We start from the raw sequence: 16,511 nt of genomic DNA on the forward strand, positions 1-16,511 counted from the left end.
CTTAAGACAACTTTGGCTTATGCAAATTCACAAACACTTGGTGTGCATACACTCCAAGAGATATTTGAGTTGAGTAAGTAATTCAAATTTATCTAATACAATATACTATTGTACTTTGTATTCAAACATCAGTTTTAATCTCTTACTCAACTTATATCAACGTTTGGTAAAATTGCTTAAACTAAAATCACTTAATTTTTAAGCTGAAAAACACTTATGCAGAAAATTAAAGAAGACAGAGATTTGATGAGGCAGTTCCCCCGCCGTCCTCGCTTCGGGGTACGTCTGCCCTCAATTCTAAAATTAGAATTGAGATGATTAATTAGATATCACCTGTGAAATTTAATCGTTTATACAAGGATTGCAAAGCACGTAAACAACAGAATTTCCAATGTGTTGAATGATGCTTCCTCTCCTTGCTCCTTGATTCAAGATGAATCAAGACCTTCGATCGTTGTTGCTAGACCTCCGATTCCATCCCCTTTGTTGAAGAATCTTCCGTTCTTCAAACCCTCGGCCCGGCTGATCTCAAACACAACGAGTCGAACCCGAATCCTTCACTTCAATGTCACTGAATCCGCTACTAGACTGATGAAGACTTCCTCTTCTCAATCACCTTCGCTCGGCTGAATATTGATGAAGCGATTCGTCCAAAAACCCCCAAACACAAACCGGTATTGGAGGACAAAACCCTAATGGTTTTATTCAAGAAAGAACCTGCCACAAGCTTCAACTCGAACTGGATTCTTCGATCACAGCTTCGAACCTTATCACCTTTAATCAATCACGAACCACATCAAAAGTAATTGTGTGCAGTTGATGTGATGTGAAATGTTGAAGATGAAGATGATGAGTCTTGGACACCTTTTTCACTCTTTCTTGCTTCCTTGAACACTTGAACTCAAATTGGCAAATGTTAGTTAATAACAGTGTTTTGACTTCTATATATAGTAACTGACAAACCAACCAGAATTAACAGACTTTCAAACAGTGGAAAGAACTCAGAAAACTGAGTCTACGCACGAGCGGTTGACCATAGGTCGGCGTGCGCTGAGCCATGAGAGATGCGCTGACCCCTATGGTCGACCCATGGTTCCATGCGCTGACCCAGGATAGCCTCATTGTGCCATGCGCTGACCTCTGGTCGACTCAAGGGATTTATGCGCTAACCCGTGAGTTATGCGCCGACCCTTATGGTCGACGCAAGGAAGCATGCGCTGACCAATCTCCAGTTTAGCTGAGTTTTGCGCTGACCCGTGAGCTTTGAGCTGACCCCTATGGTCGACTCAAGGCCTTCAAATCTGCATAAAACTGTGTTTTATGATTTTTCATGCATTTCGTCATGATCACACTTTGTCCACATATGTTTTTAATCATTATAATAGGTTTAGACAAACGTAGAAAGGATATGATGGGTAATGTGTTGCATTTGTTTGTAGACGTGCATGATGGTCTTTTGTCATCATCGAAACATGCGATCGTATGTGTTCTAACTCTTTGTCTTTACAAGAGATACCAAACCTAAAAGAGTCTCTTCAAAATGTTTGAATGAAGATCGAGTTCTGACTGGAGCGTCTTTATCTCCCAGAATCAATTCTTCAGAATGAGAAGTTCTTGATATACTCTTCTTCTGATGAGTTGAACCAATAGTGGCTTATAGTTGAGTCACTTCTGAGTCTTTTGCTCCAGCGTCCTTTGCCTTTCCTTCTGAGTCTTTATCTGAGAAGTTAATCTTCATAACTGCAAATTTCTCAACTGGCTTTGACATTTCAGGGTCAAGCTTATCATTGAATCTAACATGAATTGATTCTTCAACAATTCGTGTCTCGGTGTTAAAGATTTTATAGACTTTAGAGAATTCAGAATATCCTAACAATAAACACTTTTGTGCTTTAGAATCAAACTTGCCAAGATTCTCTTTATTGTTCAACACAAACCACTCACAACCAAAAGGATGAAAGTAAGAAATATTGGGATTTTTTTCCTACCACAATTCATAGAGAGTCTTACCTATAATAGGTCTAATAAAAATCATATTCTGAATATAACAAGTTGCGTTAACTGCTTCTGCCCAGAAATGCTTAGCCATGTCAGTTTCTTGGATCATGGTGTGAGCCATTTCTTACAAAGTCTTATTCTTCCTTTCTGCAACCCCATTTTATTGTGGAGTTATAGGACATGAGAAATCATGGGAAATGCCATTTGCATCAAAAAAAAATTCAAAATGTTTATTTTCGAATTCGCCACCATGACCACTTTTGACTCTAACTGTAACCCATCTCTATTTTCATTAGTGAGCAGAAGGTAGAGAACATAGAATGTGACTCATCCTTGTGTTTCAAGAACTTTACCCATGTCCAACGACTATAGTCATCAATGATGACCAATCCATACTTCTTACCATTGATAGTGGTAGTTTTCACTATACCAAACAAATCAATGTGCAGAAGTTCTAACGTTCTAGAGGTAGAAACAACAATTTTCTCTTTGAAAGATGTTTTATAAAACTTGACTTTCTAACATGCTTCACAAAGAGCATCTGAAGTGAACTTCAGGTTGGGTAAGCCTCTGCCTAATCCAAGCTTATTTAGATGAGAAATCCTTCTCATGCTAACATGTCCCAAACATTTAAGCCATACCCATTTCTCCTCATTAACAGACATTAAGAATTTAACATTTTGATCCTCAAGATCCGAAAGTCTGATTTTATAAATTGTTCTTTCTCTTTCCATTAGAAAGGATTGTACCATCTTTCTGATTTTATAAATCCTTCTCAACCTAAACCTTTCTTTCCATTTCTGCTAATTCCATATATCAAAGAAGTCATTTTTCTTATATTTATGCTTTTAGCCAGAAAGTACTGGAATGCTCTGTCATATCTGATGAGACAATCAGTACCAGAAACTTCTGAGGCTATTTTTTCCTCTAGTTTTGAAATTTTACTTTTCAAAGCAGAGTTGATACTTTCTAAAGAAAATACTTTTTCATTTGCGGAAGAAGTATCTTTCTCAAGCTCATTGCGAGTTTCAGAAGCAACTACTTGGACTTGTTTAAGGTCCTTGTACCTACTCTGAAGACTCTGGTGATTTTCTAGTATTTTAGAGAGATATGACTCTAAATCAGAACGAGATATATTAGAAAATACCTCTTCAAAATCGGAGTTCGATTATGATTCTAACAACACCTTGTATTCTGGTTCTTTAGAACCTTATGGATTAATTGTTGTTTCCATCAATGCAATGTTGGCTTCTTCCTCGTCGGAATCTTCTTCTTCTGAGTCGTCCAATGTGGCCATCGACCCGTTCTTGCCTTTAGAAAAATTATTCTTAGGCCTTCTATCCTTTTTCAGCTTAGGACATTCATTCTTGTAGTGGTTTGGCTCCTTACACTCAAAGTAGATAACCTCTTTACCAGAACCTTGCTTCTTCTGTCCAGGCGAAGAATCAGAACGACCAACAGTCCTTCTAACTCCTCTAAAATTTCCTTGACTATTCTGCATGTGCTTCCAGAGTCTGTTGACCCTCTTTGAAATCAGAGACAAATTATCATCATATTTTGAGTCTTCATCAGAAACTTTTGATTCTTCCTCAGCTTGATAAGCTCTTGTCTTCTTAGGCTTAGACTTTAAAGCAACAAGTTTACCTCGCTTCTGAGGTTCATCTTCCTCGAGTTCAATCTCGTGGCTTCTCAAAGAACTGGAAAGTTCTTCAAGACTAATACTATTAAGATCCTTTGCTAGCTTCAAAGCAGTTACCATAGGTCTCCATTTTTAGGGAGACTTCTGATTATCTTCTTGACATGGTTAGTTGTAGAGTATCCTTTATCCAAAACTTTCACTCCTGCAAGAAGCATCTGAAATCTTATGAACATAGTCTCAATGATTTCATCATCTTCCATTCTGAATACCTCGTACTTCTGGATTAAGGCTGAGGCCTTTGTCTCATTTACTTGAGCATTCCACTCATGAGTCATCCTCAGAGAGTCGAATATGGATTTGGCAGAATCTCTATTTGTTATCTTCTCATACTCAGTATAAGAGATAGCATTTATCAATATAATTCTAGCCTTATGATTATTTTTTAAATCCTTCTTCTGTCGATCTGTCATATCACTTCTTGCTATATTATTTCCTTCAGCATTTACTAGGTGAACGTAGCCATCAACTACAAGATCCCAGAGGTCAACTTCGTAACCATGAAAGAAACTTTCGATTCTATCTTTCCAATAATCAGATTTCTCACCATCAAAGATTGGTGGTTTAGCATTGTAGCGATCTCTCTCATTGTTGTTAGTAGCGTTATTAGTGACCATTGTTTCTCACACAAACTGGATCGATACTGAACACTGTGAAGTGTTGATAAAACTTTTATTACAATCAGAATTGGAGCTCTGATGCCAATTGAAGGTGTGAAAAACACAAGAAAGGAGGGTTTGAATTGGGTTTTAAAAACAAAAGCTTTTTCTCAACTCAAGAAAACCACTAAAATGTTAATAACAAAGAGATAAAAACACAAGTATTTTTATCCTAGTTCGCTTGAAACTCAAAGCTACTCCATTCCACCCGCCAAGGTGACTTTGCCTTATACACAAGGACTTTATCCACTATAATCAACTAATTACAATAATCACAAAGAATAACCTTCTTTGTCTTCTCAAGGATCCAACTATACCCTAGTCTCCTTAAGGAGAATCAAACAAACAATTTGAATAATATTTTATGTATTACAAGTTGCTTCAACACAAGCAAATTTTACACAAATGAATTACAAACACCTAAAGAAAAATTGTATACAAAATTGATATCTTTTCACAAAGAAATATACTTGTCAAATGTTGTAGCGCTTCAGCATTTCTTCAAATATCCAAGTCACACTTATATAGCATAAGAAAAGAGATCGTTGTATGGAAAAATGGGGATACCAAATAGAGCGGTTGTCCACTGTTGGATATGTGAAAGAAGTGATACTACGTATTATCCTTCTCCTATAAATTCAGTGATAGGTGTGATGAATAGTATTGTCCTTACCCACGATATCAGGTAGTGGAAAGAATATTTAACTTGTACTATGTACTATTTGATCACATACCCATTTGATCTTATCTTCAAGTTCATTGGCTTGTGATGAAAGTTGATGAAGGTTGAAATGAAGAAACATACAGCTCGATTCAGAAACTTCAAGATCTTCGGTCAGAACCTTGACAACGTCAACAATATGGCTTGAGATCTTCATTATCTTCAGAATCTTCAGAGTCTTCAAAATCTACAGTCAAAACCTTGATAATCTCAACGTCTAGCTTGAGATCTTTAAAATCATCAGCTTAGTAACAAAACTTCAGAAGCTTGCCATTCTTCAGAAGCTTGATTATCAGAGTCACGTCCAGAAGCAGAAGTGAAGAGAACGTTGCAGAAGCAACTTAGCATCTCTTCGGAAACTTCTCAGGAGTGAATCAGCACAAAAGCAGAAAGAACATTGCAACAGCAACTTGATATCTTTCTGAACTTCACATGATTAGTGTAAAAGCGGAATTTGGAACACAATATTCAAAAATTGATGACGTTTCACGTCATATACTCAGAATCAGAACTGGTTGTTAAAGCTACAGAGTAACAAACCATTAGAGTACCAAAAAATTTCTCACACAAATACAACATTGTTATCATCAAAACTCAAGGTATAGATGTAGAACCAAATCTTGTTCTGACACTATGTGCTTACAAGTATAAAGTTGATAATCCCGCAAAAGATCCTCTATGAAGTTTTGATGATGACAATAAATGTTGATGTTGATGTCATTGGAAATAGTTTTCAACTCTCTGATGATGACAACAAATGTTGATGTTGATGTCGTTGACAATATTTTTCAACTCTCTGATGATGGTGGCCTAACTAAAGAAATATCTCAAGCCTCACCAAAAAAAGAGACTCAAGATTGAAGTTATTATATGATCTAAGTATCTGGAAAATAATCTTGAAGCATCAGATTATTGAAAAAGAGAAATTGTGTAAGCCTGCTAGGTTGTGTTTATTTGTGTTTGTCTGAGTGACCAGAGTTTTGTAAAAGTATGAAATTAGTTCTTAGGTTCTAAGGCAACTCTCACACACGCTTAAAAGTTATTTTTCTAACCTTTTTATATCTTAAACAAGTTTCAAGACCGAGCCAAGTGATTAAGAAATTGTCCACTGTCTTTTCAAATGTTTTTTTTGAACTACCCAATAAATTTGGGACTTTTTCCAATCGATTGAAAAACCTTTTTCGAACCACCCAATCGATTGGAGCATTAAGCCAATCAATTGGAAAAATTCTAAAAGATTAGACAAATGATTATGACAAAAAATTAATGACTTGTAATGGCTTTATATCCTTTCTCTCCTTTTAAACTTTGGTAATCGATTATTTTGAGGGTTCATAGTCGATTGGAGTAAGATTGCAATCAATTAGCTCATCAATTCTGCTCAGGCATCATTTCTTTTTCCGGTTTTTCTTTCTCCTATATAAAGGAGGGTCGCCTCATTTTCATTACGCACAACTTTCCGAAGTTTAATATTTTCTTTGGTTTATCTCTCTATTTTTCTTTCTATCTCTAGATATAATTTTTTACTTTCACTTAAAGTTGTCTTGGTGCTTTTGACTGCAATATTACTTGTGAGGAAGAACTTGTAAGTGGTTGTATTGTTGTTTTGATTCTTGATAGTGTGATACTCTTAGTAAATTGAGTTTGGTTCGTGAGATAAACCTGTCATAAAATGTATGTTTTAGTTTCTAGAACTTTGTCAGAAAAATTTATGTTTTGTTATTGAGATAAGCCAGAAAATATCTAAATAGTTTGTCAGCTTAGCCTGGGGAAAAAGATATCTTAGGTTAGGGATAAGCCTGTAAAATCTCAACATCAGATTGTATTAAGATTCGTAGGTACTTGTAAAATCTCAAAGTTTATAGTCAAAATCACAAGAAGATCTCTTGGGGACATGACTAGACCAATGTTTATCCGAACCTAGATAACTCTATCGTGAAATCTCTCTAACCCTTATTTAAAATATCACTAAAATAATAACGAATTTTAAATACCACAATTCACACCCCCCTCTCTTGTACTTGAAGTGTTTAGTCCATCAGTAAAAAGCAAATATAGTCTAATATGGTTCATAGCGGTAAATAATGGTTTTGTAGAAGATAATACTAAGGTATGTTTGTTGGAGAAATCTTTATATTTGTTGAAACAAATTCCAAGGAAGTGTTATGGTTGATTTGATGAATTTCTTCTTAAACACTATTTTTAAGAAGTAATTATGAAAGTTGTGTATACATATTGAAGAGGAATGAGAAAGTCATTATCTATCTCATTCTAAATTTTGATGATATTTTAGGGAAAACTCTAGTAAGATAGAGATCGATAAGCTCAAAGAGATCTTGAATGGTGAATTTGAGATGTAAGATCTTGGTGAAGATAAAACAATTGTGGGTATGGATATCATAAGAAAATGCATGAAGGGTGAATTGGTCTTATCTCAATCTAGTTACTTGAAGAAATTGGTAGAGTATTTTAGAATGCAAGATGTTAAATCCTTCAACACTCTTTTAAGTCATCACACAAAGATTTTGGTTTAAGAAATATCCTCAAATAGGGGAAGAAAAGAAGATAATGGATACTACTCATCATGCAAGTGGAGTTGGAAGCATTATGTATGGTATGGTTTGTAGTAGATCAGATTTATCATATTTAGTCAACATAGTAAGTCGGTGTATGAAAAATTCTAATATGGTTCATTTGAAAGCTTTGAAGCGGGTGTTAGGGTATTTGAATATTTATTTAAAGGATGGTTTAAAGTACAAAAATTCAACCTAAGAGAAAGATGCATTTGAGGGTTTTGTCGATTCAGACTATGTAGGTAATGTGGACACCATAAATTCTTATTTGGTTTTGTGTTTACGTTGTTTGGGATAACTATAAGTTGGAAGACCAATCAACAATTAATGTTTATGTTATATAATACTCAAATAAAGCATATTGTCCGTGTTGACGGGGCCAAGGAAGCCCTAAGACATGATTGAGGAGTTTGGGTTACTCAAGAATCTACTTGAGAACCTCTAGTTAATATGGTGCATAAGAGATTTCTTTCTTAAAATCATAGTATGTTTGCGTAGGGGGAGAGTTACCCTTCTTAGTTATGTCCTTAATATTATTCCTTCTTAAATTGACTTCACTATTAGTTTAAAGTTAAGGTAGAGAATTGTTGTAATATGCCTTAAAAATTTCAAGTGAGAAAAAAGAGAAAAAAATATATTTTGGTATTGTAAGATTTTCATACTTGTTCGCAAATATGTTTCATAATTGGTCATATCTATGACTCGTTAAAGTTTTTACAATTATAAATATATTTCTCTCTCATTTGTTGTTATCACAAGTTATAGAAAGCGCGTATAATGAAAAATTCTTGTGAGAAGCAAATTGTAGAAATTTATAGGATTATATTTTTAGGGTTTTACAGTCTTTTGGAATTATGAAAAAGATTTAGGAAACACTTTTAACATATTAGATTTATGTGATTCTTATATTAGAAATTGGAGTAATTAAAAAATACTTAGATACAAAATCGAGTTTCATTTAAAAACTCCCAAAAAGTTATTTTTTTAACTCATTATAATCTCTTGTAACAATTTTTAAAGTATATATTGAAGTGAAGAACTGCCCACTCTTCCTGATATAAATCAAATGATCCAACTAACTAAATAATTTTTTAATATTCTCATCTTTTATTTTTGTATTATTTAATGTCATTTTATTGATTGTCATTATTTTTTATTTCACATCACATGGTGTGTTAAAAATCATTTATTCTTGTTTTCACAATACTATAACATTCTTTTTTAGGTGCATTCACATAATATTATTTTAACACTAAACGGAACATTAGGGAACATGTACTCCATCCACAATTAACAAGCCACATCTGTTAGGTCAATTATGATATCAATCTTTTGCTTCAATCAATAATTGAAAAAGCCATGTTAATCATGTTAGTTACTATGACAAGACAAATAGTAGAAATTGAGCATCAAAGCAAAATAGTGCACATATGCTTGCACACACACAACCCCTTTTCCCAACAAACAACTACAAAAGGAACATTTTTTTCATAAGCTAAAAGGAATGTAACAACAAAGTGACATTTTATTTTATATGGTTGAGTGAGTAGCAAATGGTTAATTTGTAGTAAAAGTAGAGCTCCACCTTCTTCTTTTGTTACCAATCTTGGAACTTGTTTTGAATCTTAATTTTATTCTGAAAAGACATATAATAGGAATGTATATAGCCTTAAACATTTATGGTAGGGTGGAGTACCTTTAATTATGCGCCATGTTCCTTAAGATTCTCTTCCAACAAAATTAAAATATAGAAACTATGGCGGAAAGAAAAGGAATCTCAACCCATAAACAGAAAATTGAACTTTGGGTTCATGCAATTAAGGAAGGTTCTCTACGCAAGTCTTTCAATACAAAATTTCCACGTCTATGCTCCTATATAAATTGTCATATTCTCTTAAAAATAATTAATATATGTTACCTTATATGCTAAAGAACATGGTAAATGTGGAGTTTCAAAGGCATTTCTTAGAATTTCTTTCCTTTTATATATGCTTTGTTTTAATAGTATTGTATATGGTTTATAGAGGTTGACAACTTGCAATGAATGGACCCTACATGCTGTATTTAGATTTCAGACACATAATGCTTTCTCTGAGGTGTTTGAATGAGCTGGGGAGAAAACTTGGTTTTATTGGTTGGAAAATTCATTGATCAGGTTTACAGCCAATCAAGAACTGATTCCATGTGACACGTCATGGGCATCAATTCAGTGTTTATTGGAACAGTTATATATATATATATATACTTTAAAATTTGTAAACATACTAAATAATAGTTATAATGATAAACAAAGTATAGATAGTAGTATTAAACAATTTATCTTTTTAAAGCATTATATTCATGGTTATAAATAAGTATGAACATAATTACTCGTTAATAATCAATTGAATATATAGTTAATCATTTTTATTTTTAGGACGGAGTTTCTACATGGTTGTATCTTGGGGTTTTTTGAGTTGGTGGAAATTTTGGTTTTGAAAATAAATATTTTGATAATTTGAAAAATACGAAATACAATTTTATTTTGTCAAAAAAGCTTGACAATTAATTACGAGATGTCTTTGATTATTAACTCAGCGTGAAAGTGGATTCAAGTTCATATTTCGGATCTTGTCATTTTTCTGGTTGATTAGAAGTATGGTCCGCTTGAGTGAATGAACAGTTAGGGGTGTGTTAGGGTATCCTGGATTGTCAACTGCCTCTCTCTCTGTGTGTGTGAATGTATATCATATCGAAGATTGTTCTTTTTGTATAACTTGATTTTCCGGTTGTTCTTTTGGTGTGTTTGTTTGGTTTTGTTTGTTGTTTTTTTTAGTTTTTCTGTTTGTTTTTGGCTTTGTTGTTTTTCAAGGTTATAGTCCTTACATACTTCTGATGCTCTTAGATATTTGTATTAAATTTTTTTCTGATTAATATATAATTTGTTTTTCTATTCAAAATCAAAACGTATTTAGACACCCAAAAAATCATGTTTACTTACCGTATGAGTGGAAAAATGGGTTTGTCTCGTTGGACATGTCCGTTTTGTCCGCACTTTAGTGTAAGGTGAGTCAAGAATTCAATCACTCGTCATCTAATGTGTCTGCCTCGACCCTGTCCTGTTTTCTTTGCAAACTTTAGCGAGTGCGAGTATTTACATAAAATTTTGCATTTTTAAATTTAAAAGGTGTAGTGTTCTCGGATTTTTCCCACCCATCCTTACTTTTTTGCATGATAGACGTAAATTTTATATGACGGACTTAAACAGGACAAACATGCTTGTTTGCTATCCCTACTTATCCCTAATTGAACACGAATAAATATCAACCAAAAATTATGATTAATTACATATTATTTCTCAAAATAATACAACCTTTTAAATATATTAAAAATTAGAGATTCATTTTCTAATTGGCGTTGGAGTAAACTATATATGTCAAAAAAATTCAATCTCTTAAATTTAGAAATGGGTTTTACTTCATGAATGATCTCCACAACAATAGTGTGCAGATATATCCTTTTTAAAAAGAAAATCATATGATATTCAGTCTATTTGTTGTAATTTTTTAATAAAAAACATTCTTAAAAAATTTAATTGTTTCAAATGTAATTCATTTTTTAATACCGTTTTCTTAAAAACCATTTTCAATAAATGAGTATTTAAAAAATTATTTATGAAAAACAAACACAGAATAATTTTAGATCAGCAAACATTAAGACATAAAAAAATAATAAAAAAGAAAACTCTTACTATTTTAACTAAAACAAATATCTATAATAATAAATTATTAAAAGAGTATTATATATAATATTTTATATCAAACTTATTAGTATTTTTAGGGTTTTCATAATATTAATATATCATTTTTAATTTAAATATTCAAAAACCTATCTCAATTAAAATGTATAAAATTTGTTTGAATTGAACTAAATCTCTAATTAATTATCTAAAATCAAATCGAATCGTAAAATTTTTACTCAAAAACGATTCAAATCGCACACCTGCCAATAACTTATATTTTCCTTTAAAAAATGTATAAATTATCAAATTTCAAAGTCATTTTTCTATAATCTATTACAAATGCCTCATTAAAGTTCTTATAATGTTCTAGATTATACCCAATTTGCTAGAATTATTCTCATTTCCTACGTGTACGTGTAGGGGAAAGGGAGAGAGAAGACATTGGGTTGGACTTGTCATGTAACATGATTTCAGCAAAAACATTCCTAAGAGACTAGCTAGTTGAAATGAACCATATGAATCATCATAGAGCCATATCAAGAATCAAAAGTGGTGGGAACACCTCAACCTTATATATTATTTTATTTTTACTTTTCTACACTTCTATATCTAATTAAACTATATGTTTCAATTAATATAACTTAAAAGATACTTTAAGCCAATATAAATATGGACCTTAACAATCTCATTTTCTCAACAACAAGAATTATCTGAGTTGTACTCTTAAGTTCTTCCACTAACCTTTCTTTTCTCTTTTTCACTCTTTTTCTAAAATGGCAAGAATCGCTCAAGAACCACTCATCGTTGGTAGAGTCATAGGTGAAGTTCTTGATTCCTTTACCACAAGCATGAAAATGACTGTTAGTTACAACAAGAAACAAGTCTTCAATGGCCATGAGTTTTTCCCTTCCACCATCAACACCAAACCCAAAGTTGAGATTGATGGCGCTGACATGAGATCCTTCTATACACTGGTAATTCTCTTTATTTAAGAAAAACAAACATGAACAGTTAATTCAATGTTTTTGTTGTTTTCTATATTCTTGTATATTTGACCTAATATGTTTATATAATTGTCTTCCATTTATGTCTCTAGGTGATGACAGACCCTGATGTTCCTGGCCCTAGTGATCCTTATCTAAGAGAACACTTGCACTGGTAAATATAATATAATCATATTATAGCTAGAAATTAATTTTCTTTGATTAAATTTTTGTTTACTCATTGCAGGATTGTGACAGATATTCCAGGAACAACAGATGCTACATTTGGTAAATATTTTTATTGGTTAAAAAATGTATATATATGGATGATGAGAGAGAATGACATATTGAATGATTTTTTTTTTATAGGGAAAGAGATAGTAAGCTATGAAATTCCAAAGCCAAATATAGGAATACACAGGTTTGTGTTTGTTCTATTCAAACAAAGAGCGAGAGATTCAGTGAGAGCAACACCGTCTTCAAGAGACCATTTCAACACTCGTAGCTTTGCTTCACAGAACGATCTTGGTCTTCCTGTTGCTGCTGTTTACTTCAATGCTCAGAGAGAAACCGCTGCAAGAAGACGCTAGTTTTAGCTACTAGCTATGAATGACTATGATTAATTAAGCAAGGTTAATTAATTATAATAAATAAAGTGATTAATAGTAATATATATAGTATAGTATACATGCTATAAACCTAGTTTGGTCTGTTTTTGACGTACTTGTGTTGCAGAAAGGGAATCATTTTCTGTGTGTTGTTAGTTACTGTCCATTGGATATATATATTATTGTACTGTATGTTTGTTATGTGTCGTGTGTGTATCAAAGTAGTAATCTTTTATCTTGTTATATTATACATTTCAAGAAATAAGAGAGGTTGTTATATACTTTGGTTAGGGTTTGGTTTATATATATTTATTATATGCAAGTTTTACAACTGCCTCTTAATCCAAATAATTAACAAACTGGAAAAAGAATTAAATACATAGTTATCTGATTACTGTCATAATGGAAGAGTGATTAACACTATAAATAAATAACTATATTAATATCATGTATTAAGTTAATGTAAAATAGAATGTTGAAATTACATTCTATATTTATACATGTTCTCTCATTTAGGAAACTAAAACTAAGTGGTTGGGATTAAGTTTTAATGTGTAACTTTTAATCACTTGGAAAATTTCAATAATATATAGTGTATATGTAATTGAAAAGTTGATATGTGTGATAAAAAATTCAATGTATGGATTCCAAATTCAACAACTTTTCAACTACCCTTTTTATTATCGTTTATTCTAAGTTATGCTACTTGGGATTTTATAATATAAATATAAAAGACAAATTCTCCCTAAATATGGAGGGTTATCTTTCCTTAATGTTTCTAAATTAGAGAAATAAATTTTATATTATAGAAAAATATCTCCCTAAAAATGGAGGATTATATTTCCTTAATGTATAAAAATATCTTAGTGTCATACATGCATTTGAAAACCAATTAGATATCTTTGAAAAATTGACCATCATAATAAAGTTTGATTTAATTCAAAAAAAAAATTAAAATGACTTTTAATTAATAATGAATAATTTAACTAAAAAATGATCAAAATCATTTATATATATATATATATATATATATATATTCAAGATAGCATAAAGAGAACAACGACATGCCAGTATCAGACACAAGAAATACCAAAACATCAACCCTAAAACAACAAGCAACATCTAATAAAAAAAAACCAACTACGAAAACAGTACAACCCTAAAAGAAATACATAGAAAAAGACTATTGAGCATAGAAAAGCAAAGATAGAAATTCCTAAACAAGGGTCTGCTTGACGAGCATAAATATAATGTAAATTGACATCTTAAGCGGAGAAGAATCCATATTTATGAGCATGAGAGGGTTTTAGTTTATGATATTCTCTCGATTATCAGCAGATTCACCCTTTCATGCTCAAGTCGATAAGTGGTGGTGGCAGCATTCTAAAGATGATACTTATTACGTGTCACCTTCTTATATCTACCTCCTTTCTGAAGAGCTTCTTAGAATTATCTAAGACCCGTCTTTAGAATGTGTTCTCCCTTTTGTTTATAGTAGATTCATCCTTTCTAAAGTGAGTATTTTCTGTTGGCAATTGCTTTAGGACCGTATCCTTACTATTAAAAAAACTTATTTAAGAGGGGACCTCGCTAGTTCTTGGGAGAGTTCTTTGTCATTTATGTTTGATCACTTATGAGTCATCCTCCCATCTTTTTGTGACTTGTGAGGTGGTGACTCCAATCTGATATATGATTTTAAGTTGGTTGGAATGGGTTATGGTTCTTCCTGGGGATATTGTTATCCCTTTTCATTTGTTCTTACATATTGGTAGTCTGTCCAAGATTAGGGGATTTGTCTCATGTTTTGACATGATGTGATTTGGGCGATATGAAAATCTCTAAATGATATAGTGTTTTCGGTTAAACAATGGTCTTTGAAGGACCGGAGGACTTGAGCATTCTCTTGGCGTAGAAATAATATCTTCATATGTATGTGGGCAGCTCTTGTGCTTTCTCGATTTGACTAAAGAATTCTATCATGCGTCTAAGTTGATAGTGACGTGAGTGTTGGCTCCCTCCCTCCCTCTATTTCTTCATGTTAAATGATCTCTTTCTGTGTTTATCGAGTGTTTGTATTGTAGTTGGCTTATTTTATTTTATTGGTTGTTGCTTGTTTTTCTTAGTGTTGGCATCTTGGTACCTCTTTGATACTAGTGTCTAGTTGTTCTCTTTTTGGAATTTAGTATCTCATATATATATATATATATATATATATATATATATATATATATATATATATATATATATATATATATATATATATATATATATATATATATATATATATATTTCATTTAATAATAATTGATATTTTTAGTTAAATTATTCATTATAAATTAAAAGACATCTAAGTGTTTTTCAAATGCATGTATGACACTTAGATTTTATACATCAAGGAGTTATAATCCTCCATTTTTAGAGAGAATGTTTTCTTTATAATAGGAAATCAATTTCATTAACTTAGAAACATTAAGAAAAAATAACTCTCCATTTTTAGGGAGAATTATTTTTATAATACAAAATTTTGTTCTGTAATATGAAAAACTAAAAAAAATAAAAATACTATATCTGTTTTTTTTTATAAGAGACCCTTGAATAAACAAAATTAATATATTTTATTCTATAAATATATCAAATACATTAACATTTATTGATTCAAATGTTTTTTATGCAAAAGACCAGAGAAAATATTAAATATAAATTTTAAATAAACTCTATCAAAATCTTCAAATCATTTTCATGTTATTATAAAATCCTCAAAACTAAGAATATAATAATCATAAAATTATTTTAATGACTTCTCTCAACACTTTTATATAAAAAAAACTATACCTATCCAACAGAAACATCCTTTCTGCAGACCAAACTGTTAATTGACTAATATCGATTTTGTTTGAAATGCTAACCACTCCTGCATAGAAACGTGGCATTTTAAAGTGTACTTGAATTCTCATTTTCACATACACAAGTACAAAAAAACCTTTCTAGATCCAAGAGTATGATAATAAGTGTACATTTTTCAAATAAAGAGTAAAAATAATATAATAATAATAAATGCCATCTAGGTTTTAATCTTATCAAATTTAGTAGATACTACGTAAAGGTATCATTCCTTTGGTAAAGGTATAAACAATAATTTATTATTTTTATTCACACAAAAATCAATAATTTATAAAAGTCATGAACTTAATGCTCTGATATTTTATAATTCCACTTAAGATGTTTTTTAAATTACTTACTCCACCGAGCCTGGATTCGAATGATTCTTTTCTCATCTGAAACTAGACTTATGTTATTACATTTCTAGAAAATAAAAAGAATTTGACAAAAATTACACACACTAAAGTATTAATAATTTTTTATTTAAATATTTGAATTGACGCTTTGACAAAACAAATGTCCTCGCAAACTATGATTTCTTTTTTTAAATATACAATTTTTTAAAAAAAATCCAAAAATATCCTCTTTTTAAAATTTTTTATAAAAATGGGTATTTTATGCCCTATTTTTCACTTGGGCGCCACTCTAGTTGGCGCCTACCCTTAAGGATAG

At 31.5% G+C, this 16,511-nt stretch overlaps 1 protein-coding gene across 1 annotated transcript; it reads left to right on the top strand.

Moving 5' to 3' along the window:
- The first annotated feature begins 12,048 nt into the window (after positions 1–12,048).
- LOC127128964 (protein CENTRORADIALIS-like) lies at positions 12,049–13,240 on the top strand. The gene is made up of 4 exons (XM_051058310.1): positions 12,049–12,342; positions 12,465–12,526; positions 12,599–12,639; positions 12,721–13,240. Exons 1-4 carry the CDS (start codon positions 12,142–12,144, stop codon positions 12,939–12,941), a joined length of 525 nt encoding a protein of 174 aa, XP_050914267.1. The 5' UTR covers positions 12,049–12,141; the 3' UTR covers positions 12,942–13,240.
- Positions 13,241–16,511: the final 3,271 nt, after the last annotated feature.

This window comes from Lathyrus oleraceus, chromosome 3 (assembly GCF_024323335.1).
Source record: "Lathyrus oleraceus cultivar Zhongwan6 chromosome 3, CAAS_Psat_ZW6_1.0, whole genome shotgun sequence".
Lineage (NCBI taxonomy): Eukaryota > Viridiplantae > Streptophyta > Magnoliopsida > Fabales > Fabaceae > Lathyrus > Lathyrus oleraceus.